This window comes from Perissodus microlepis, chromosome 1 (genome assembly GCF_051167445.1).
Source record: "Perissodus microlepis isolate ML-2025 ecotype Zambia chromosome 1, ASM5116744v1, whole genome shotgun sequence".
Taxonomy (NCBI): Eukaryota; Metazoa; Chordata; class Actinopteri; order Cichliformes; family Cichlidae; genus Perissodus; species Perissodus microlepis.
In genome coordinates, this window is record NC_140461.1 from 39,869,045 (window position 1) to 39,893,127 (window position 24,083).

General features: G+C 38.7%; 3 protein-coding genes across 4 annotated transcripts in view; 1 reads left to right on the forward strand and 2 right to left on the reverse strand.

The window, feature by feature from the left end:
* The first annotated feature begins 799 nt into the window (after positions 1-799).
* Positions 800-6,951, forward strand: LOC146394275 (hatching enzyme 1.2-like). Its single transcript, XM_084923627.1, has 9 exons — positions 800-871; positions 1,162-1,165; positions 1,384-1,461; positions 1,947-2,102; positions 3,609-3,729; positions 4,135-4,313; positions 4,911-4,992; positions 5,321-5,445; positions 6,849-6,951. Coding segments are annotated over exons 1-9 (807 nt in total). The 5' UTR covers positions 800-811; the 3' UTR covers positions 6,851-6,951.
* Positions 4,264-10,272, reverse strand: fadd (Fas (tnfrsf6)-associated via death domain). Its single transcript, XM_084923615.1, has 2 exons — positions 9,871-10,272; positions 4,264-7,678 (listed from the first exon to the last, which is right to left on the reverse strand). Exons 1-2 carry the CDS (start codon positions 10,166-10,168, stop codon positions 7,416-7,418), a joined length of 561 nt encoding a protein of 186 aa, XP_084779741.1. The 5' UTR covers positions 10,169-10,272; the 3' UTR covers positions 4,264-7,415.
* A 2,334-nt stretch (positions 10,273-12,606) lies between these two features.
* Positions 12,607-24,083, reverse strand: part of ano1a (anoctamin 1, calcium activated chloride channel a) — a 61,145-nt gene continuing 49,668 nt past the window's right edge. For both annotated transcript variants that reach the window (XM_084923556.1, XM_084923547.1), the window contains exons 16-25: positions 22,612-22,813; positions 21,181-21,292; positions 20,899-20,956; positions 20,514-20,614; positions 19,695-19,837; positions 19,080-19,232; positions 17,994-18,046; positions 15,982-16,166; positions 15,696-15,801; positions 12,607-14,257 (exon numbers count right to left, since the gene is read on the reverse strand). In XM_084923556.1, the coding sequence (XP_084779682.1) occupies positions 14,021-14,257; positions 15,696-15,801; positions 15,982-16,166; positions 17,994-18,046; positions 19,080-19,232; positions 19,695-19,837; positions 20,514-20,614; positions 20,899-20,956; positions 21,181-21,292; positions 22,612-22,813 (1,350 nt within the window). In that variant the 3' untranslated portion in view covers positions 12,607-14,020. The remainder of the gene's footprint in view (positions 14,258-15,695; positions 15,802-15,981; positions 16,167-17,993; positions 18,047-19,079; positions 19,233-19,694; positions 19,838-20,513; positions 20,615-20,898; positions 20,957-21,180; positions 21,293-22,611; positions 22,814-24,083) is intronic.

Here is a 24,083-nt window from a genome sequence, read left to right on the forward strand (position 1 = left end):
TCCACTTTTCTGCTTGTTTTTTAAATTTATTTTCCTGAATTGACTCACATTCAGCCGTTTTATACAAACAGTGACAGCACAGAAAACAAACTGAGCTGACAGCTTTTGGCACTAGGAATGGGCTATAATTAAAAAATTCTGCAGACATCAGAAGTTGAGAAAATGCTAAAAGGATTTATTAAAGCTTGTCAGGTTCAATGAATATTGTTAATTGAGGTTCTTAATATTAACATTAATGAATACAATATAATAAATACAGACTGTGGGTTATTAGACTTTTGAAGAAAATGTATCTTTAGGAATATTAGCATGCTCCACAAAGTTTTCTCAAAATGTTCTTTTTTCTAGTTAGTACAGTAACTTATGAAAAACACTACAGAATGTCAGAAAAAGTATAGACGTACATATATATATATGTGTGTGTATGATGTATATATATGTATCTGAGTACTTCATGCTCTTATGACATTCGTGTACACTAAACCTGTGACAGATGCAAAGTTTCACACCAGTTGCAATGACTCACAGTTTTCCATCTGCAGTGATAACACTTTCTCTTGTGTTTGCACCTTTCGACACATCCTGTTATCTTTGGCGAGCCAGGGAACAGTATAAAACTTCACAGAAAGACGCTCACTCATGAGCATTTCAGGTAAGAACCCTGTCTTCTGTCATCACCGTAAACTCCATCGTTCACATGCAAATTTTCTGATTTCCTTGAAATTTTGCATTTTAAGTACTTTAATGTGCATGAGCTATGCTGCTTGATAACATACAATAATGTGGTCTATATCACAAATCTTTTGCAGCCATGTTGGTTTTCTGTTGGTCTCTTGTCACTCTGCTGCTGCTATCCTCTTCCTGGGCTCAGGTAGAAACTTCCAGACACAACCATGCGTGTTAAATTAAATTGTGTGTAGGCCAAATTCCCCCTGATGCAAAAAAGTATTACATTTGAAATAAAAAATGCTATTAAAGAAATAATTGGTACAAAGTGTTGTATCAGTTTTATAATGAGAGTTTTGTTAGTCGTGTTTATTTCATTATGAAATGTATATTTCAGTTGTTTTAATTTTCCAATGTCCCTTTGCTTTTCAGTTACAGTTACAAACTAATGTCTCTTTTGTCTGTTCTTTGTAATGTTGCTGTGGCTGAGTACAGGAAGGTAAGAAACAAATAATTGCTTTTTATGATATAATTCAAAAGTGACCAGTAAGGGAAGATTTATTACAGTTTTTAAAATTCTACTTTTTGTGCTATTGGATATCAATTAAAAGAAAATTAAGCAACAGTCAGTCCATTTGAAGTAAAAGCTATCCAGCTGTAACTGAGCTGGTGTGTTCAAAATGATCATGTCTACTGTGAATATATTATCTTATGCAGAGATTCCTAGCACTGACGAGGACATACCCAGAGAGCTCTCTGTTGGTCAGCTGCTGGAGAGAGCCAATAGAAACTACAGTAAGTTGGTTACCTGTTTTAGAACTTACTTGCACATATTTGTTGCAGCAGCATTGGTGGTACAGAAGTGGGGATGTTAGCAACATGGATTTAATGTAATTGGATAGTCTTTTGGCTTTTCCTGTTTAAAGGAAAAAGCTTTTTTTAGCAGCTTCAGGTCTACACATGATCCAGATCACAAGTGCTAATAATAGACAAGCAAAATGGCTCTGGACTGGCTATTTTAATTATGCACTAGACTGGGGCCACGTACAATGTTGTGATTTTTCCAGTAAAAATGCATTTTATTGGTTTTTCTTAACATTTGCATTTGAATCTGGTTTTTGTCATTTGTCATGAGAGGTGGCCTAGTTCTGCTAATATAATTTCATCAGTTGCTATGACTGATGTATGAACTGCATGACTGATGACGGCAGTGCCACCTATAATAAACCACTGCTATTATGCATGTTGAAGACAAGGAGATGACTCTGTTTTTCTTACAGCACCTGACATTGATGAGCCGACATTAATCGGAGGTGACATTGCTATCAAGTCTGAAGCTGACAGAAATGCTGACCCCTGCACCTCCAGAGGCTGTATGTGGGGAAAGTGGACTGATGGGAAAGTCTATGTCCCATACTACATTGCCAATCACTACTGTAAGTATTTTTTTTCTTAATCATGGAACAGGCCAATGCCAAGTTATAAACAGTGTTTATGCCTGGTGGACAACAATTCATCTTTACACTGACTTGTTATTATAACATTTCTATTTGTATTAAATCTAATGACTTTCAGACTCTGCCCTTTGATACCAACTAACCTTCATTTTAAGAATTAATACATGAATATACCATAAGCACTTTCCTGAATCAATAACCTCACATATGCACCAGTTAAAAGGTCGGACACACCTTCTCATTTAACGTTTTTTTCTTCATTTTTACTACATTCTACATTGTAGATACATACTGAAGACATCAAATATATGAAGCAAGATATACGAAATTATGTAGCAAAGAAAAAGTTGATAAATAACTCTAAATATTTATTATATTTTAGATTGCTGAAAGTAGCCACCCTTTGCTTTGTTGACAGCGCTGCAAACCCTTGGCCATATCTCGATGAGCTTTATGATGTAGTCACTTGAAACGGTTTTCACTTCACAGGTGAGCCTGTCAGGGTTCATTTGTGGAATTTCTTGCCTTCTTAATGGGGTTGGGACCATCAGATGTGTTGTCCTAAACTGCTAGAATTCATATTATGGCAAGAACCAATCAGCCAAGTAAAGAGAAACCACAGTCCATCATTACTTTAAGAACTGAGCTCAGTCAGTCTGGAAAATTCCTAAAAGATTGAATGTGTCCCCAAGTGCAGTTGCAAAAATCATCAAATGGTACGATGAAACTGGCTCACATGAGGACCACCCCAGGAAAGGAAGACCAAGAGTCATCAGCCTCAGAAATCACAAGTTAACAGCACCTCTAGTTAGAGTTAATCAACTGTTCAAAGGAGACTGCACGAATCAGGCCATTATGGTCAAATAGCTGCTAAGAAAGCACGACTAAGGAAAAGCAACAAGCAGAAGAGATTTGTTTGGGTCAACAGATGGTCTCTACGTGCATGGTTCCTACCGTGAAGCATGGATGAGGTGGTGTGATGGTGTGGGGGTACTTTGCTGGTGACACTGTTGGGAATTTGTTCAATATTGAAGGCACACTGAACCAGCATGGCTACCACAGCACCCTGCAGCAACATGCCATCCCATCTGGTTTGCATTTAGTTAGACCATCATTTATTTTTCACCAGGACAATGACCCCAAACACACTTCCAGGCTGTGTGAGGGCTATTTGACCAAGAAGGAGAGTGATGGAGTGCTGCGTCAGATGGCCGGGCTTCCACAGTCACCTGAGCTAAACCCAATGGAGATGTTTTGGGATGAGGACCGCAAAGTGAAGGCAAAAGGGTCAACAAGTGCTCAGCATCTCTGGGAACTCTTTCAAGACTGTTGGAAAATCATTTTATGTGACTACCTCTCTCATGGAGAGAATGCCAAGAGTGTGCAAAGCAGTAATCAAAGCAAACAGTGGCTGTTTTGAAGAATCTACATGTTTTTAGTTATTTCACATTTTTTTGTTTACTACATAATTCCATGTTTTACCAGCTTCCCGTGAGACTGCCATCATCACTCGTGGACTAGAGTCCTTCTCTTCAGTTTCCTGCATTCGTTTCAGACCCTACCAGGATGACGATCGTGAGTGGCTGAGCATCGAGTCCAGAAATGGGTAAAGCTCCAAGTCTGACCACTTTTTTCTATTCTTACCACCTTCGGTGAGCCACATGCAGTTAGTAGGATTAAAAATTTACCTGGAGATTGTAAGTTTTCTATTTTAATTTTAAAGTATCACAACTCCTCCTTTCATTAGCTTATAATGAAAGAAAACCCATTCTTTAATCACTATATTACAAAGGAAGTGATTACAAATGTTTTAGGGACCACTAATATTTTCAGTAGCCAATGAGTGACTACTGGCCAGTTTAAACAATAAGGATTCAACATAATTCATCATATGTTCAAATACATTATTGTTGTCCTATGAGGTGTGTAAAGCAGCACTTGCCTTACAGATATACATGTACAAAAGGCTTTTGTGATTTCTAAATATTGCTGGACTTTTCTGTTTTAACAGCTGCTACTCTTATGTGGGTCGCCAGGGTGGTGGTCAAACTGTGTCTCTAAGCCGTCAGGGCTGTCTTTACCACAGCACTGTCCAGCATGAATTACTCCATGCCCTAGGCTTCAATCACGAACAGACCCGCTCTGACAGGGACAACTACATCAGGGTGTACTGGGAAAACATCCTTGATGGTCAGTCACCATTTTCTGTGCTAATTTGGATTTTGTGTTCAAAGCACAAAGCAGTTCTAGAGAAAGAAATAGTCTAATTAAGGTTGAGATTAAGGTTTTATTGCACTGAGCTAAAGTTCAGTAAATAAAATTTTTAAAAAAAACTAAAGATGATAGCATAATCAGTCAACAAAGATTAATACAACTTTAGAATAAAGCTGTTTATGAATGTGTGTGTAAATGGGCTAATGAGGCTCATAGTAAACGGCACTTTGAGCATTTAGTTAAATCAGACAAGTGCTATATAGTTACTGATCAATTTACCGCTTAGAGCCTTTTAGTTATCTCCAGAGTGGGTGCAGCCCTTTCAACCATGTTTTTATTACTTTAAATCTCTAGTTATTTTTTATTGTTAGTGGAGTTCATTTTTTATTGATTTGATTTACTTTTTAAGACATAATTTTAGTTTTTAGCTTAAAATTAGTTCATGCCAACAACCCTAAATGGGATGAGGTTCAATGGATGCTTTATTAAAATGATTATACATAATATAAAAATGTGCATTTGTTAGATATTTGAGTTCCCACACGTCATGCACATATCTCCTTATTCTCACAGACATGGTGTACAATTTCTATAAGATTGATACTCTAAACCAGGGAACTCCTTATGATTACAACTCTGTCATGCAATATGAGAGGTAAGAATAAATTCATACTTTTATTTACATATGTTACTTTAATACTTTTTTTTTTTTTTACACAGAAGTCCAAGCAAACTATGTATCAAGTTAGGAATTTGGGTGTTCCTATTATTTTCACATGAAGAAACCATCAGCTGTCCCTGCAGCATACTGCTAGCAGAGCAGAGCCTGTGCACAATCATAACTTGTCTGTGCATACCGTCCTATACAAGAGTGTTGAGTAAAACCAGTGCAAATATGCTTCCAAAGATTAGAACATGATGTACTGAGGAGCTAAATCACTAGAAAAATGAAATTAATCAAAATTAAATTAACTTGTTTTCAGGTATGCCTTCTCCAAGAACAACCAACCCACTATGGTGCCCATTCCTAATAGCAATGTAATGTTGGGTGGGGCCACTCAGATGAGCAAAAATGATATTGATAGGTTGAACAGACTCTACCAGTGCTGTAAGTATACTGCAACAACAAACACACAAAGTGATACTGTATTGCAATCAAAGTCAGCTAACTTTAAAATGACAAACTGTGTCTGAAAAGACAAAGTCTGGAGGTCTTTAAAGCTCCTTTCTTGCATGGAAATCCCTTCTTACACTTTCAGCTCCAGTTTTTGGGGGTGAACCTGGGTCTTCATTCTGTGTAAGAAATATATCCCAACATTAAAGTGAAATTAAAAAAAGCTTTAGCAAACCAAGTCAGGTAGATATCATGTAAAATGAAAATAAGTCTCATGCATGGATTTTTTGAACTGCCCCGCAGCAGGTTTGTCCCGAATTTCCTCAAAAGAGGAAAATACAGATTTCTGCAAGTGACCCAAACTAGCATCAGTTCATGTTCATATGCTAGCCCCATCTGTAGCTACACAGAGAGCCACACAGAAAGGAGATCAGGGTGAACCATCCAATCAAAGGTTCGTTGTTTTTAAGCATGAAATTGTTTCTATCCCACACAATATGAGACACACCATTTAGTTATTATTATTAATTATCCTGGCATTGTTAAACTACAGTCACAAAGAAATATCCTGTCTGACCAGATATTTGCATTAGATGGCGTTACCTTGGCCTCCAGTAACACTGTGAGATCATATTCGACCAGGACATGTCCTTCAATGTGTAAATTAAACAAATATGTAGGACTGCTTTCCATTTGTGCAATATCTCTAAAATAAAAAAAAAAACATCCGCAGAGTGAAGCTGAAAAACTAGTTCCTGCATTTATTACTTCTAGACTGGACGACTGTAATTCATTATAATCAGGATTTCCTAAAAACTCCCTGAAAAGCTGAAAAGTTGGACGCTTCTGCTTAATTTTGTGCAATATCTCTAAATTTACAAACATTCCTTTGCAGATTCGATTTTAAAATCCTACTTGCATAATCAGGGCCCATCCTATCTTAAAGATTTCATAGTACTGTAATCAAAAAAGAGTGAGAAAAGACTGCGGGCTTGGTTCCTAGGATATTTAGAAGTAGAATGGGAGGCAGAGCCTCTCCTCTGTGGAAACGGCTCCCAGGTTGGATTTGGGAGACAGACACCCTCTGGTTTTTTTAGACTAGGCTTAAAACTTTCTTTTTTGCTAAAGCATATAGTTAGGGCGTTGTTTCTTCTTTCTCATTTCACTCTCTATTTAATTATTATTCGTTCCTTTTAAACGCTGGCTTTCATGCATAGGAGCCTTTTATTTTGGTGCTTCTGCTTTTCTCTTTCCCCTCACTCCCAACAGGTGAGTCCCTGAGCCTTCTTCCTGCTAAAGGGAATATTTCCTTCCCACTGTCTCACAGTTATCATCTGTCAGTCCCATTTTGGTTCTTACAGAAAGGTTCCCTTAATGAGATTCATTTTTGTCTGCAGAAACTGCACCCTGGGCAGATGACCTGCCACCTTGATGACATCAAAGCCTACGAGGGAAAAGAGTTGGATTCGGAGTATATTTTGGGTTAGACAAGCAAAAGCATTAAAATACAATGCTGTCTGTTGACAAAGAATAAAAAGAACAACAACACAAATCTCATTTTACTTTCCAAAATAAGCTTCTTTTCCTAATTATTTCCCTTTTCGTCTAAATTCTGAATCAAGAGCAAAATCTTGGATGAATAGTGTGACATAAAAAATATCTTTCATAATTTTGGAACACTTGATGAGAAGATCCTGTACCTCAATACAGTTGAACACTTTTATATATGAGCCATATTAACAAATATCACTAGCAATTTTGTCACCTTGAAAGACTGAGAGCAACATTGCTTTCACAAAGCAGGAGAGAGACCCAAACAGCAATCTAATAATAACGATAACAGGACATAGAGATACAATTCAGGAGCTCAAACCAATCACTCAAATTACTTTCATGACTTTTAACCTTTTTGTTTGCCATTTTCTTGAGCAACAATTTTCAATTTAAGAGTGTATTCTAGGTTGCTAGAGTCTTTCCTCTACTTTATCAGCAGTCATATTCAACTGGCAAGCTCTCAAAGCATCTATCAGCATCTTTGTTTGGGCTTCAGCTCCTTGACTCTTCCTCCACTCCTTGAGCAGCTCCACTGCCGTCTCCTCTAGATCTGTTGGATGCCTGTTAGAGATGGACTCCAGCTTGGTTTCACTCAAACCTAATTTGCGGCCTAGTTTTCGCCAACTCTTTCCAAGATTTTCGGCAATTACCTCTGTGGCAATTTTCAGTTTTGCTGAAAAGGAGAAAAACATATTAACAGGTTAAATATAGAACATTTTTCTGATATGGGTAAAGATTCAACTGGAAACCAGGGCAGCCATCTAAACACCCTACCAGGAAACAATGAAATGTGGCCCCAAACAGGGACGACTAGAAACAAGCCTCTAGCATGAAAGCCTATCTAAAACTCCCTGTGTAAAGACCTACTTATAATTCCACTTATCTAGTCAATGACTGTTGCAGACGGCATAAGTCTGCAGACAATACAATACATTCTTGATGTATTTATGGTTATACATACAACAGTGCAAATCTGGTTTGTTGTATGTAGAGATAAAACCCTACCTCACAACCCTCTAAGAGAAAGCATGTGGCGACAGTGGGAAGGAAAAACTCCCCCCAGCAGGTTTTTAACCCTCTCCAGGCAGACGTTGCAGATTTGCAACAGTTAAAAACTAACAACCTGATTACCCCACATACATATTTTATGAGTTTTTTACTCAGAAGTACCACTGCAGGACTTGGTTGTGCATTAGCAACAAAAAACTTAATTTGGGCCTGAGAGGGTTAAAACTCTGGCTGTCTCCCATGAGCATCTTTTAACCTGTGTGTCTGTGCTCTCTTCTCGTTCCACTCGCCCCCAACTGTTCATGGCAGATGGCCCCGCCCCTCCCTGAGTCTGGTTCTGCTGGAGATTTTTTCCTGTTAAAAGGGAGTTTTTCCTTCCCACTGTCGTTACATGCTTTCTCTTAGAGGGTTGTGAGGTAGGGTCTTCTTTCTCTCTACAATTGAGCTGTCATTGGGTAAAACCTGGGGTAGTAGTGTCATAAACTTCTTTAGCACAAGTGCATCCTTACCAATTTCATAAAAATTAAGAGGGCATGTGGCAGACAGGTACTGCTAATCAAATGTGATTAATTGATTATCAGCAGATGTGACAAACGCTGTAAAACCAAAACTTTTTTGATCATTTATGTGTGTCCTAGCCCAAAATCACAGACACCATAACCCACTCTACGGGCCTGAAAAATGTTACATTTCAAGTCAGTGTAGTTAGAAAAACACTGAAAAACTGTGATTGTTTGCAAGAGGAGCTGAAAGAAGAAAGCCTCTAAAATGATGATCTTGCAAACACTGAGTCAATCATGAACTCAGTCAAACATAGTCAAAGTCCAGACCTCGACCTAATTATGTGAAACACTGAAAGTCAAACAGAAAACCATTAGTTCAAGTTATTGCTGCTGAAAATGGTTCCACAAGTCCCTGAATCGTGAGGTGCACTTAGTCTGCATAGAGTCTTGTGATAAACATTCTCCTGGTACATCCAGGGCCTTTTTTTACTAAGAAGAACACAAGATTTTGGCATTTCTTAATTAAAAAATAAATATTAATTGCACCATAAACGTAGTTAAATACGTTAAAAAGCTAAAGTTACTGTACATTACAACAATTTCTTGATTTTGAGGTCAGGAAACTATTGTGGCATTTGGGTGATTTTATATTGAATGACACAAAAACAGTGTCTCAGGCTTCTGAATACATTTTTGGTCGAAAGATTTCAGGATTGAGAACTTTTCATTTTCTCTTTTTTCTCTTTGCAATCGGTGTGCAGGAGTAAGTGTACGACTGAGCCAAATCAAAGGGTGATTGCTAAACAAAACAGCTTATCCACACAGATGGTTTTTCATTTGTCATGTCAAATGTCAAGCTACAGTTTTCATACTGCACGGTGACAGCATCCTTTCTCTTCAGCAGTTTACCCTCCAACGACCAGACGACTTCACAGATGTGGTCAACTGTACTGTAATCCAGCCTTGTTAAGTATGGGTGGAAGCTCAGATAGTATAAATGGCTAACTCTGCCCAGTCACAGGAATCCAGTGCATCCTTTGGCACTCTTTGTATAAAACTCAAATGAAGCTTGTGAGACGAAATGTTTTATTGCCTAACAAATAATATTTGAATAATGTTTGGCACTAAATGAGAGGCTCCAGCCGTGTTTTTCGAGTGCTGCGGTTAATACAATCAAACATGCTGGTATCTAAAGTGAAAGTCACTCATTTTCTGTATAAATCAGCGTCCATACTTTGTAGCACGATACTTTGCAGATGTGCATTATTATTACGGTTATTATCGTTGCTTTTGTCTTCCCACAAATGTGACTGTGCTCACACGAACAAGTACGTTCATGTCTACTGTAGCCTACCTTTCTCCTCCTCACTCAGGCCATCGTCAGCTTCAGGCTGAATACTGAAGTTGTCTAACTTGTGAGAAAGGTCTTGTCGCTTAATTTCTTTGAGAAGCTTTGAAAGAAAGGCCGTGTTATCTTCTGACAGTTTGCCTCTTTCCTTGAAAAGCTGAAAGAGTTCCCGACCGCTGCCGATCTTTTCCAGATTTCTTTTCCCGATCTCTTGTAGAACCAGGAACTTCATTTCATTCAGCTGATCGGCAGACATGGCGTTAGAGATCTCCAACAAAACGCTGTTAAACTGGAAAGCGCTCATGTTGACAGGATCGAGCACAAACACAGGAGAGCCTCTGAGCGGTTGACTTTTACTTTCATTTCGGTGAGTTACGTCTATCCGGCGTGTCTGTTGTTAAACTTCCGTTTACCAATAACCAATGGAAACACGGCACACGTACAACACCGAGGAGTGTGTTTGCGGGGATGGGAAAGGTTTGCAGTAAGCATGCCCGTCTGCTGAGCAGTGTTACGGTTATGTAGATCCGAGGGCTCACGGGAGGTGGTCCGCTGATCCCACCGGCTCAGACCGCCAAAGACTTTTCTTTGAATTAAAGTAAACAGTTGTGATAGAATCACGTGTTGTTACAATTATTATTTAATAATGCTATGATAACGTTGTGCCTATGCTGTGGCAGACAGTGCTCCCAAGATTGACCCCAAAAGGCATATCTTAGCTACTTCACCCATATGTAAAGTAAGCGCACACAGTGTAGCATGTAAACAGATTTTTAAGTTGGAAAATAAAATAATATACTAGTAGTTAGTCATTATTCATGGGTTTAACTAAAGAAAGCGGAACAAACTCTGTGTTTTGTAAAAGGCTGCTATAGTAACAAAGTACCTACAGATACAATTCAGTTGTCTGTTATATATACACACACACACACACTATATTATAATATATATATATATATATATATATATATATTATAATATATATGGTCGATTGATATTAACTGATGTGTATCACTAATACAGGGAGTGCAGAATTATTAGGCAAATGAGTATTTTGTCCACATCATCCTCTTCATGCATGTTGTCTTACTCCAAGCTGTATAGGCTCGAAAGCCTACTACCAATTAAGCATATTAGGTGATGTGCATCTCTGTAATGAGAAGGGGTGTGGTCTAATGACATCAACACCCTATATCAGGTGTGCATAATTATTAGGCAACGTCCTTTCCTTTGGCAAAATGGGTCAAAAGAAGGACTTGACAGGCTCAGAAAAGTCAAAAATAGTGAGATATCTTGCAGAGGGATGCAGCAGTCTCAAAATTGCAAAGCTTCTGAAGCGTGATCATCGAACAATCAAGCGTTTCATTCAAAATAGTCAACAGGGTCGCAAGAAGCGTGTGGAAAAACCAAGGCGCAAAATAACTGCCCATGAACTGAGAAAAGTCAAGCGTGCAGCTGCCAAGATGCCACTTGCCACCAGTTTGGCCATATTTCAGAGCTGCAACATCACTGGAGTGCCCAAAAGCACAAGGTGTGCAATACTCAGAGACATGGCCAAGGTAAGAAAGGCTGAAAGACGACCACCACTGAACAAGACACACAAGCTGAAACGTCAAGACTGGGCCAAGAAATATCTCAAGACTGGTTTTTCTAAGGTTTTATGGACTGATGAAATGAGAGTGAGTCTTGATGGGCCAGATGGATGGGCCCGTGGCTGGATTGGTAAAGGGCAGAGAGCTCCAGTCCGACTCAGACGCCAGCAAGGTGGAGGTGGAGTACTGGTTTGGGCTGGTATCATCAAAGATGAGCTTGTGGGGCCTTTTCGGGTTGAGGATGGAGTCAAGCTCAACTCCCAGTCCTACTGCCAGTTTCTGGAAGACACCTTCTTCAAGCAGTGGTACAGGAAGAAGTCTGCATCCTTCAAGAAAAACATGATTTTCATGCAGGACAATGCTCCATCACACGCGTCCAAGTACTCCACAGCGTGGCTGGCAAGAAAGGGTATAAAAGAAGAAAAACTAATGACATGGCCTCCTTGTTCACCTGATCTGAACCCATTGAGAACCTGTGGTCCATCATCAAATGTGAGATTTACAAGGAGGGACAACAGTACACCTCTCTGAACAGTGTCTGGGAGGCTGTGGTTGCTGCTGCACGCAATGTTGATGGTGAACAGATCAAAACACTGACAGAATCCATGGATGGCAGGCTTTTGAGTGTCCTTGCAAAGAAAGGTGGCTATATTGGTCGCTGATTTGTTTTTGTTTTGTTTTTGAATGTCAGAAATGTATATTTGTGAATGTGGAGATGTTATATTGGTTTCACTGGTAAAAATAAATCATTGAAATGGGTATATATTTGTTTTTTGTTAAGTTGCCTAATAATTATGCACAGTAATAGTCACCTGCACACACAGATATCCCCCTAAAATAGCTAAAACTACAAACTACTTCCAAAAACATTCAGCTTTGATATTAATGAGTTTTGTGGGTTCATTGAGAACATGGTTGTTGTTCAATAATAAAATTATTCCTCAAAAATACAACTTGCCTAATAATTCTGCACTCCCTGTAAAGGTATTAAACATACCTTTATTAGTGATACACATCAGTTAATATCAACTCAAAAATCTCACTAAAAACAAATAAAACTATTATCTAACACAAACTGTCTCTGCTGACTTGTGCAGTCACAACTTGAGCAAATAATACAAACTCCAAATTACTCAACGCATAAAACAACTTGAGGACATTCACCTTTTATTTTGCAGTAAATATAAATAATAAACAGACAAGTTATCAAAGACAGTCATGAATGTGCACTGACATACATTTGTTTAAATACTAGGATGTTTCATTAGTGTTGAAAACAGGAGAATATGATCTCATCAGGGCAATCCAAAGAGGGTGTTCATGTACGACATCAGGTTTTACAAAGTTATAAAAGGTTGTGATGGAAAGAAATTAAGCTAACAAAGGCACTACTACCCCGTACATGTGCTCTATTAATGACTATGACTACTAACAAACCAAGCCAGAGATTACTAATGGGAAAATTATTTGGTAAATTAAAATGTGCAGTTTTTGTCACAGCTCAGAAAGAAGTTACACTGTTAGTGATAAGAATAGTTATAGTTTCTTGTTTACAAAACTATGAATTCAAATTGGGACAACAATAATACATTTTTAGAAAGTTGCTAAAGTTAGTAGATCCCTGGTCACCTACGGATTCATGAAACTAATTCATTGAATAAATATAAAAGACAATATTATTCATTCTTTGTGCTTAAAAAGCTGGAATTGCAGCTTTAAAAATTGTTGCAAGGTAATGTTTTTAAATACAAATATATGAAAAATGGTGAATGATCATTGTCGACAGAAAGACGATCATTTCATGCTGGAAATCTGTTGAGGAGTTGAGTGATTTAAGGCAGACAACTTCCGTAACGCTTTGACCGGGTTCAAACCTGTTCCTGTGGTGACTTTATGTGATACACTGGTCCTACTTTTCAGAGACATCAACAACTTTAAAAAATGCAAAGTTCTTGTCTCGTTGACACTCCACATTTTAAAAACACAATAACACGCACACCGCAAACACTTACTACTATATTTCATTTCCCTTATTAGCACACAAACTCTACACTAGTAATTAAGAAAATGCACCAGGACATTTACTTACTCATAGTTGATAGCTAGCTATGCAAAATAATAGCTTGAATTACAAAGTGTGAGCGGCTGTAGTGGAAAATGTTTTTCTTTGGCAAAATCTTCAAATAAATAAAATGGCACCTGAAATGCTGTAAATTGTTTTAGAGTTTAAATCTCTTCTTCTGGGCTCTGTAAAGCCGACAGGTTCCATTTGCTAAGTAGAGAATGGGTTAAAGAGAGAGGCTAAAGGTTGAATGGCTTTTTCTTTCCTTGTTTACATCCAATAAAGAAGAACTTGGTAAAATAAGTTGAGGATTTATGGTTAGTGGTCTAAGATGGAAAATGTCACATGCAAGTGCAGCAAAACCTTTGCTGATATTACAAAACTGATTGTTATTGTGGACTTAACACAGTTAGCTTTTACCTTAACCAGACCGCTCTAACAGCTCAGTAAGAAATTGTTTTGCTTATTGCCATTTGTGATTCTTTTCCCACCAACCAACAGGTTAGGAGCAGTTTGCCTGTGAAACAGGGCGTGAGCGCGGCTGTGGTGGCCTCTGATTAGCTGACAAAGGAACTGTGCAGTTGTCTTGGTTGTCTCTTGCTGCAAACCTTTTCCCCTGCTCCTCTTTCATAAAGAGCTCCACCATTAGGATCTTCTCCTTGTGGATCTGGAGGCTGATGTCCTTAGGAATGTCTGGGATAAGCCAGTCCACAAAGTCACTCATAAGCATCACCACATTCTGCAAAGGGCAGAGTGAACAGAGAACACAGATCATTATAAAGAAATTCTCATTAGTGATTGAACCTTTCTTCTTCTTCTCTTACATTAAGAATAAAATGTGCAATAAATAAACCATTAATCCAAGTCAGCTGCAACAGAAGTAGCAAAGAGTGCTAAATTAACTAATAGTTATATCATTTACCTCCTTTTAGACAGGGGAGGAAGACAGCATATGAGAGGAGCTCTATAGAAATCTCAAATCTACAAAAGCATAAGTTCAACAAGTTCAGAGAAGATCGCTGAAAATGGCAGGAACATAATAATTCATATGGCTCTGTGTAGACTCAACATTATTTTTAACCTCCTAGGACCTGCGTCCACATATGTGGACATCACATTTTGGGTTATTTAGACCAAAATACTTAATTTTGTTCTACAGGGGCCAGATATCCACTTACGAGGACGTTATACTGCTACTGTTCTATCAAAATTTTAAATGAATATCCTCATAGGTGGCTCTCATTTTTCTTAGAAACAAAAATCAGGTAAAAAAACAAACAAATCAGGTAATTCTTTCTTTTTACATTCATCGGGTCCCAATCAGCCCAAATATCAAAGGGAAATTAAAAATGCTGCCGTGGAAGAGTTCGGGTCTCAGGAGGTTAAAGGAATAAATGGACTGGTTCTTATCCAGTCCTTTAAGTCTGACGTCATTAGACGTTTCTGGGTCCAAATATTCGCTTCAGGTCCCAAAGTCAAACGACTACTGCGGCATCACTGAGAGTTAAAAACTGTAAATTCTTTCATCTTTAATAAAATGATCAGTGTCGCTGCTCTACCAGGTGTAACAATGAAGTTTAACATGCAGGCATCCATGAAAACAGGTTAAAAACGCCTTAATAAATGCAGAGTAGTTTGGACCTGGAAGCAGGTTCATCACCTAATCACTTAAAGACCTGATATAGTGCTTTTCTACACTACTGAGGACTCAACGTGCTTTATACAACATGTCTCATTCCCCCATTCACACTTACTCATATAGGTTTGCATACACCCTTTTCTATGCTTAATGGCGTTGTATCTAACATTCACACATTTCAGACTCTGATGGACACGTTGGAGAGGAACTTGCATGATGCCATGTCTTGGCATGCAGACTGGAGCAGCCAGGGATTGACCTTCTGATTAGCAGATAATATGCTCTAACTCCTGCATTACAGCTACCTCAATAAGTCAACTGCAGAACTTGACTTCCTGTTTTTATACTAATGTTTTATGACTGAAGAGTACTCTGGACTTAAGGCTGTGAAACAGCAGGTTAGGAAAATGAGTACCTTCAAATGAGATGTCACAGGCTATGTTCAGACGATTTCTATCAACGATTTGTTTCATGAAATAAACTAAATTATAAATGGTTTGTTTGCTTTGTGTGATCTCATCTGTGCATTGTTCCGAACCTGAAAAACAATAACGAAGGCGAGACGAGCTGCTAGAATGGCCCAGAATTCCTTGGAAAGTTCATATTTCGTACTGGACCAGGGAGGATCTCTGTAGTCCTTGTATCTAGCAATAGAAAACAAAAAAGCATTTTTACATAAAGTTTATTCAAACTGTTGTTGTGCTTTTATAATAGATAAATGAGAAATTTGAATATGTTTGGATATATTGAGTATTCATTATATGAATATCGTCTGATGACTTCAGCAGCCTCAGTTTCCAGACCCTAGTAAAGCAAAACCTTACCTGCATACTGATACCTTGTAGCCCAGGTGCATTGGCTGCAGAGGTTCTGTGCCTGGATCGAAGTCAGTGACATTGAAGTATGACAAAGTGTGATTGACAAAGCCATGCAAGGTGCCGTCAGGACTGTACATGTATTGGTAGACAAGCCGAGGGATGAAGTCAGAGGTGAAAGCGATGACAAAGGCCTGGAAGACAAAAAGTTCAATTCAATTCAATTTCTTTATACAGCACCAACTCAAAACAACAACAACAATCACATGAACCCTTATAAGAAAACATTTTGGTGACAGTGGGAAGTAAGAACTTTCTTTTAACAAAAAAAACAAAAACAAGCTCAGGCAGGAGTAGCCATGACCGGTTGGGGTGAGGGGAGGAAGACAAGACAAAGACGTGCCGTGGAAGAGAGCCAGAGATTAATAATAACTAATAATTGAAAGCAGAAATGTGTATAAACACAGAGTGAACAACAAGTAGGATTTTAAATTTGATTCTGGACTTAATAGGGAGCCAATGAAGAGAAGTCAACATAGGAGAAATATGCTCTCGCTTTCTAGGTCCTGTCAGTACTCTGGCTGTAACATTTTAAATTAACTGGCAACAAACCACTGCAGCACAGTACCTGTAACACCTACAGCATGTTCTAATCGCTCTAATAGGATATTATGGTCGACAGTATCGAACGCTGCACTGAGGTCTAGCAGGACAAGCACAGAGATGAGTCCACTGTCAGAGGCCATAAGAAGATCATTTGTAACCTTCACTAAAGCTGTTTCTGTGCTGTGATGAGCTCTGAAACCTGACTGAAACTCTTCAAATAAACCATTCCTCTGCAGATGATCTGTTAGCTGTTTGACAACTACTCTTTCAAGGATGTTTGATATGAAAGGAAGGTTGGAGATTGGCCTATAATTAGCCAAGACTGCTGGGTCTAGAGATGCTTTTTGAGTAAAGGTTTAACTACAGCCAGCTTGAAGGCCTGTGGTACATAGCTGATTATTAGAGATAGGTTGATCATATTTAAGATCGAAGAATTAATCAATGGCAGGACTTCTTTGAGCAGTTTTGTAGGAATGGGGTCTAAAAGACACGTTGATGGTTTGGAGGAAGTAATTATTGAAGTTAACTCAGAAAGATCAATTGGAGAAAAAGTGAATATCAATGGTGCTGAAAGTAGCTGTAGATAATGTTACATCTGTGAGCCGTTTATGAGTAAACAGCTCAAAGCTCTAATAGTTAAAATGTTATTTGTGAAGAAGTTCATGAAGTCATTACTAGTTAACGTTAAAGGGATGGTTGGCTCAACAGAGCTCTGACTCTTTGTCAGCCTGGCTACAGAGCTGAAGAGAAACCTGGGGTTGTTCTTATTTTCTTCAATCAGTGATGAATAGTAAGATGTTCTGGCTTTGCGGAGGGCTTTCTTATAAAGCAGCAAACTATTTCTCCAGGCTAAATGATGATCCTCTAAATTAGTGAGACACCATTTCCTCTCCAGCTTATAAGTTATCTGCTTTAAGAGAGTTTTGAGTTTTGAGAGTTATAATGTGCTAAACATGTCACTCCTAGTCCGACTGGGGAGGGGACAAAAGAAAACTAGAGTCTGACATTGTTTTGGCAAAGTTAGACAGCGATTCAATATTAATATTAGAGTCTTCTGATTGATGTAACTGGGTTTTCATTACATTACTCAATTCATAAGCATATGATGTGCTTTTAATTAAAATGAAATTTGGCCTCACCAAACCAGGCAAGTTTAATTCTGCCAGTAGTATTTATAGCTACTTATAAAAAAGCTGATCCCTTCCTTGTCTGCTGTGTAAAGTGTTGTAGCCGGTGTTCACTGAATGTGCAGTAGACATCTGCACTTATAAGTGGATGGATAAGCCCAGATTTACCAAGACAATGTACTAGTGTAGTCTAGACAGTCCTAACTGAGTGAAAATTATTTTCCAGGACAGCCTTGGCATTGTTTTTATATTGGCATAATAAGCATACAGATTGCTGATAAGACTTACGTTGACAATGACTGCTACCTTGCTGAGGCCCCTCAAGAGGTTGTACCAGATCCCTGCAGAAAGACAGAAGAGCCGTTATTCATGAGAAAGCAGCAGCTCCGACATGCACACGACTAGAGTTTGCACAGGGTGATTTAGTACAACTACAACGCACTGGTGCTGAGTGTTCTCTGCATATTGTAAGTACCACTGCAGACTGGTTCTGAGATTAAGCCACTTAATTAATTGTGTCACTTAACTTCTCTACGTGAAGAAAACCAGCTTTCAGAGATTTCAGTCTTGCAACATATAACTCTACACAATGTTAGCTTCATAATAGGTTTGCTGTAGTGTAATTCAGTTGTAAGCAGAGGAAATTCACATATCCATCTTCAACTGTCTTTTTCCTTACAGCAGGCTACTAGAATGGCATATATAGCAGTCCTTAGTTTTTATGTGTTCTGCCCAGTGTGAGAGTCTAGGAACTATGAGACATAAATTTAATTTGAAATCAATTGAAATGTATTTTATTCATATAGCCTCAAACCACAAGGACAGTCACCTTGAGGCTCTTCATATTGTAAGCTATAGACCTTACAATAACAGAGAGGAAACCTCAACAATGAGATGATCCCCTTTGAGTGCACAACAATGGGAAGGGAAACTCCCTTTAACAGGCAGAAACCACTGACAGAAAAGAGTTCATGGGATGGGGGCCACCTCCAAAGACAGATGGGCATAAGGGTAAGGATTAATGTATTTAGTTTCATTTTGTTGGGACATAGAGTACTGCAAATTCGCCTCTTTTTTCACCCAAATGAAAGAAATGCTGTTGAAGACATCTTAGGGCATATTTTCTTAAAGTCTGAATAACAGAGTGCTAATTTAGTTAATTGATTAAATTGACTAAAGGCTGCAAAAGAAAACTACACAAACGAGCACTATTAGCAATTGCAATGTGCTACTTTTGTGTGCTGTTTTAAGTCTGTGTGGATTTTTTGTACTGGGTTTATATTTTTGTAACATTAGTAAAATACATTTCTTAACAGCAGATGTTACTGCAATTTTAAGAGGGTTTAATCTCACATAGGGATAAAAGAAACGAACCAATGTCTTTGGCTTTAGCTGCAATAGGCCTGCGAAGCTCGGTAACAAACTTCTTAGCATCCAGACGAATTTCAATTATGTTATTCAGAAGAGCAAAGAGCGGCGCCAGAGGGAAGGAGGCCACGAACAGAGTCACCATCCCAAACTGGATTACTAAAGGAAAAGGGAAAAAACAGACAAATAGAACAGCATTTAGCAATGATTCATCCTCAATTGGGTGAAAGAAAATTAATACAGAAAACTATTTTTAACATCTATAAATAAGCATGATAAAAAAAAATTTCCTTCAGAATTTCTTTAAAAATTAAAAGAAAGCCAACTTTGATACCGGTGGACAGTTGTGAAAACCTATTTCTGTTTAAGCATGCCATGTTTAAAGTCACTACATTTTGTTTTTAGAGCGCCAAGATTCTGGCTGCCTCCTAATGTTAAAATTATTACTGAGTTTCTTGTAACTGTATTTTGATCTTAATCAGGTATGTCAGAAACAAACTTTTTATTTGCTTTGCTCGTCTTTGTCCACCACTACTCTTTAAAAATGCATTTAGTGCAAACCAGGTAATTTATTTATTTGCTAACAGCATGATTAACAAAAGTGATGAAACTGTTATTTACTCATTTCCATGTACTCTGGATTGAGGCCAACAAATGGACCCAGGAGCTGGTCCTTCTCATAGCGTTTCAGAGTTTTATGCAGCACTGGCTCTTGAATGGAAACCAATTCTGACTTCCTCTTGCGGAGCATTTTTTTCAGCTTCCTGCAAATCCCAACAATCCATTAAGAAATTAAACAATGAGATTTGTAAAAGCATCACTCAGTTTTTAAAGTGTTATTGTGCAAATGCATGCACATCTTTGATTTTTGTTGTTGTAGATTTCTCCTTAACTTAATGGATTATGTATCCCAAAATTTGGGAAATTATTAACCATATTTGGACAAATACAGGAACTCTATTATGAATACTACGACTACGATAAGTGGTAAATTCTTCAAATTCTTGAGTTCTTAATTGTTAGGGATGATAATTTGGATGTCTAATACTGCTGGAAGAACCAAACATGTGGCATAAACCTCAGTCACAGTGTAAGTACACAGGGAGGCTGAGCAGACTACAGGCTTACAGTTCAGCAAGGTGCTGTCTGGTTTCCAGGGAAATGTAGATGAAAACTAGACGAGCAGTATTCTCAGACATACGTATAACTGAGTGGGTGTGCATTATGTGTTCTGTGACTTGCTGAACCCACACAGTGGGATCTATGCACCCCACTGTTGCTTGTGAGGCTTGCACACAAGAATTTCACTCATGTGTGCTGTACCAGTGTATCAGCACATGTAATGTGACAATAAAAATGATTTGATTTGATGCTGATCCCTCATTCAATTTGTGTTCAAGTGTGTTTTTGAGCTTGCTGCAGTCTCTGTTTTGCACTCACGGTAAGCCAATCTCAAACAAGTTGTTCTGGATGAGCTGTTTGCCTAGCATAGTGATGCACAACTGAATGCACAGCTCCATGAGGCAACCTGCATGGGCACACTGTAGGAGAGACAGTGAACAAATGTAGAAATAGACAGTAGTGAAACATTCTAAACAGACCATTTGAGAAAAGAAATGTAAAATTGAACTTACTATTAGTTACTAGGATTTTTTCCCCTTAATCTTTATATGAGAATGTTAAACTAAAAATAAACGTGACTGTGTGCTCTTAGTCATCATAAAGCACCATCTAATCTAGCTGTTAATTGTTATCTGAAGACACCTAACTGGCTCCATTCCCTCCCTCCCTCTCTCTTCTCTTGAGCATATTTAAAGTGAATTACCTCTTCCATCCTGTAAGACCCAACAACATACAAGTAGTTTCCAGGCCTCCCAACAAGCCTATAAAAACAAAACCACAGTCACAAAGTCTGACAAAGAAAGCATTGACTACACAGAATCATCATGTTTCCTTCTTCCAGCAAAACATCTTCAGACAACAGTGAGTTGGATAAAGTTGTGTGTGCATTGTCAGTAACATATTGTAGTGCTTGGTTTCCCTACAGTCCAGTTTAGTTTGACTAAAATGACCTGAAACTAAATTATGTGTGAAACTGTTGTTTTACCTGCCCCTGAAAAAGGCCAAGTAGACAATGGGTGTGAAGGCATTGACGAACTTCAAGATAAAAGTCTTAAAGATGAGGCGTTCCTCGAAGCTCTTGTCCGTCTTTGGAACCTCTGAAAAAGCGCACAGTTGGTGTAGTGTTAGATTCTCCTAAGATGCCATTCTTGTCCTATGTCAGGGACATTAGTCTGAGATTGCTACGTCAAGCACCATTTATGCAATCTATAGGACTAATGCTGTACTGTCAATGAGACTTCCTCGGCTTTCTATTGTTTCCACATTTGTGGGGGCTGTTGCAGCCCCGAGCAAATTTAAAGATGTCTAAACAAACAATGAGAAGGTGGAATGACATCTGCACTAATGCAGCTGTTGTTCTAGACTGTTGTGTTGAAGAGAATGTTGAGCTGAAGATATTCTAGCACTCACGTTTGGCCACAAGCTCAAGGTAATGTCTGAAAGAAAGATATCATGGACACGAGAAGCTACAACGTTTCGCCTCACTAAGGTGGCGCTCAGGCTTAGAGACCTTTTAAGGAAGCTCAGAGTAATTGTTGCATGTCCATAATGGCTAGATTTGGGCACGGGCAAGTTTACCATGCACACCAAACTAAGAGGAGACCCATAATTCTCTTTATTATCTCTCATGTGGTCTGGAAGGGGATTGGCATTTCCGCCCAGGATTAATGAAAACACTGCTGGAGAAAAGGGTACCAGGAATACCCTCCTGCCACCACAACCTGCTTCAGATAATCAAATTAAAAAGGATTGATAAAAAGAAAGACTTTGTGTCACGGTTCTTGGTCATTTTGACCCAGCATTTTCTGTTTCTTATATTTTGGTGTTTTTTCTGTGTTAGGATTTATGTTCTGATTCTTTAGTTGTGCTGTTTTGATTATTATTATTCTAGATTTAGTTCAGTGTCAAGTCTGCGTCTTCGTTATTTGTTTCTTGTTTCCTGTTTTACTTTGAAGGTCCATGTCTTATGTCAGTGTATTCGGTTTTACTTCCCCCTGTCTCGTTAGGCCTAATTTCTCCCAGCTGTGGCTCCTGTTTCCCATTCCCTGATTATCCCTCTGTGTATATAAGCCCTGTGTTTCTCTTTGCTCTCTGTCACGTCGTTAATGTTGCTACCCTCTGTGTGCTGTGTGTTTTGGCTTGTACTCCGGTTTAGTGGCTCAGTTCCTATGTGCAGAGTTTTGTTTTGTTTCTGTGAGTTTTATTTATGAGGAGTTCTTCCAGCAACAAATGCTGCGTTTCCAGTTAAGTCCTGTCTTTGAGAGTGCTGCGTTTGGGTCCTTTCCTGCCTGCTGCACAAGCCTATTATGACACTTTGTGTTCTAAAGTCCTTTTGTGTGGTATACAAATACTACTACAAACAGTAGGAAGAAAATAATATTTGGTAAGAACATCAGTCCAACAAAATGTGCCTCACCCAGTCTAGTGAGCCAGCGGGCAATGGCTCCATAGATTTCATCCAAGATGATGATGATGATGAGGTTGATGATGGCAGCAGTGGTTTTGACTGTGGCTCGGATATTGTACCGAACTACAGGGTGGCTGCTCATGTGCAGCGCTGCCCTAATGCTAATCCGGTACAGGATGACTCCAAAGACTATAACAAACGTCACAGTTATCTAAAATACAAGAGAGGCAGAATTAATAAGTGTGTTTTTCCTGTTAAGTTACATTCATCTTTGTGATGGCACAAAAACATATGAGATGCTGGTTAAATGCGTCCACACAGAAAAAGCTTGGTTTTCAGCTACTGAACCTGCTGCACACAGTGAACAACAAACAAACCCAACTTCCCAGAGAATGATCCCTTTCCAAGGACCCTCACAACAAAAACTCTAGTGACAACTTAATGGACCGGCCTTTTTGATAGCCCTTTTCTAGTCTTACAGCCCTCTCAAACTCTGCCTCCTGACATCTGACCCACATTAAACTCATGGACTGAACACACACACAACCACCTATAACTGAACACACACAAAATAGACAAAAACAAACAAATGGACAACCGTACCCTCATACACACAATAATAACATGGACTGAACCACCACTCACAACCACCAGCACTTTATACAGCCTCTGTAGGAATTATCCACATATTTCTGAACTGCACTACTGTAAATGCTGTATAGACAATCATTCTGTACAATACGATAATTACAATTCTACAACTGTTTATAACTGTTTATAACTTGCATAGTTCATATTTCTGTATAGTTTCATATTTATATCCTGTTCATAGCCTGTACATATAGTTATAGCATATTCATAACATACCATAATACCGTGTCCATTGTAACATACCCATAATAGACCCATTCTGTAATATATCTATATTATGTCTAAAGCACTCTCTGGATGGATGCAAACCGCATTTCGTTGCCTTGTACTTGTGACATGTGCAATAACAATAAAGTTGAATTCTATTCTATTCTATTCTATTCTATTCTAAGCACATAGTGGATTATTCTGCATGCTTTATCTAACTCATATTGAGGGGCAAATTAAAATCACCAGTTAACCTAACCACCATATTGAAGCATTTAGATTGGTCTTGATGAAACTTCAGTAGCAGCTTATGTTCAGTATTTTGATTCCAGTTTTTTGTAGAAGACACATTTATTAAGGGCGATCGTGGCTCGAGAGTTGTGTGTTCGTCTTGTAATCAGAAGGTTGCCGGTTCGAGCCCCGGCTGGGACAGTCTCGGTCGTTGTGTCCTTGGGCAAGACACTTCACCTGCCGCCTACTGGTGAAGGCCAGAGGGGCCGATGGCGCGATATGGCAGCCTCGCCTCTGTCAGTCTGCCCCAGGGCAGCTGTGGCTACAACTGTAGCTGCCTCCACCAGTGTGTGAATGAAGAGTGGAATTGTAAAGCGCTTTGAGGGTCTCGA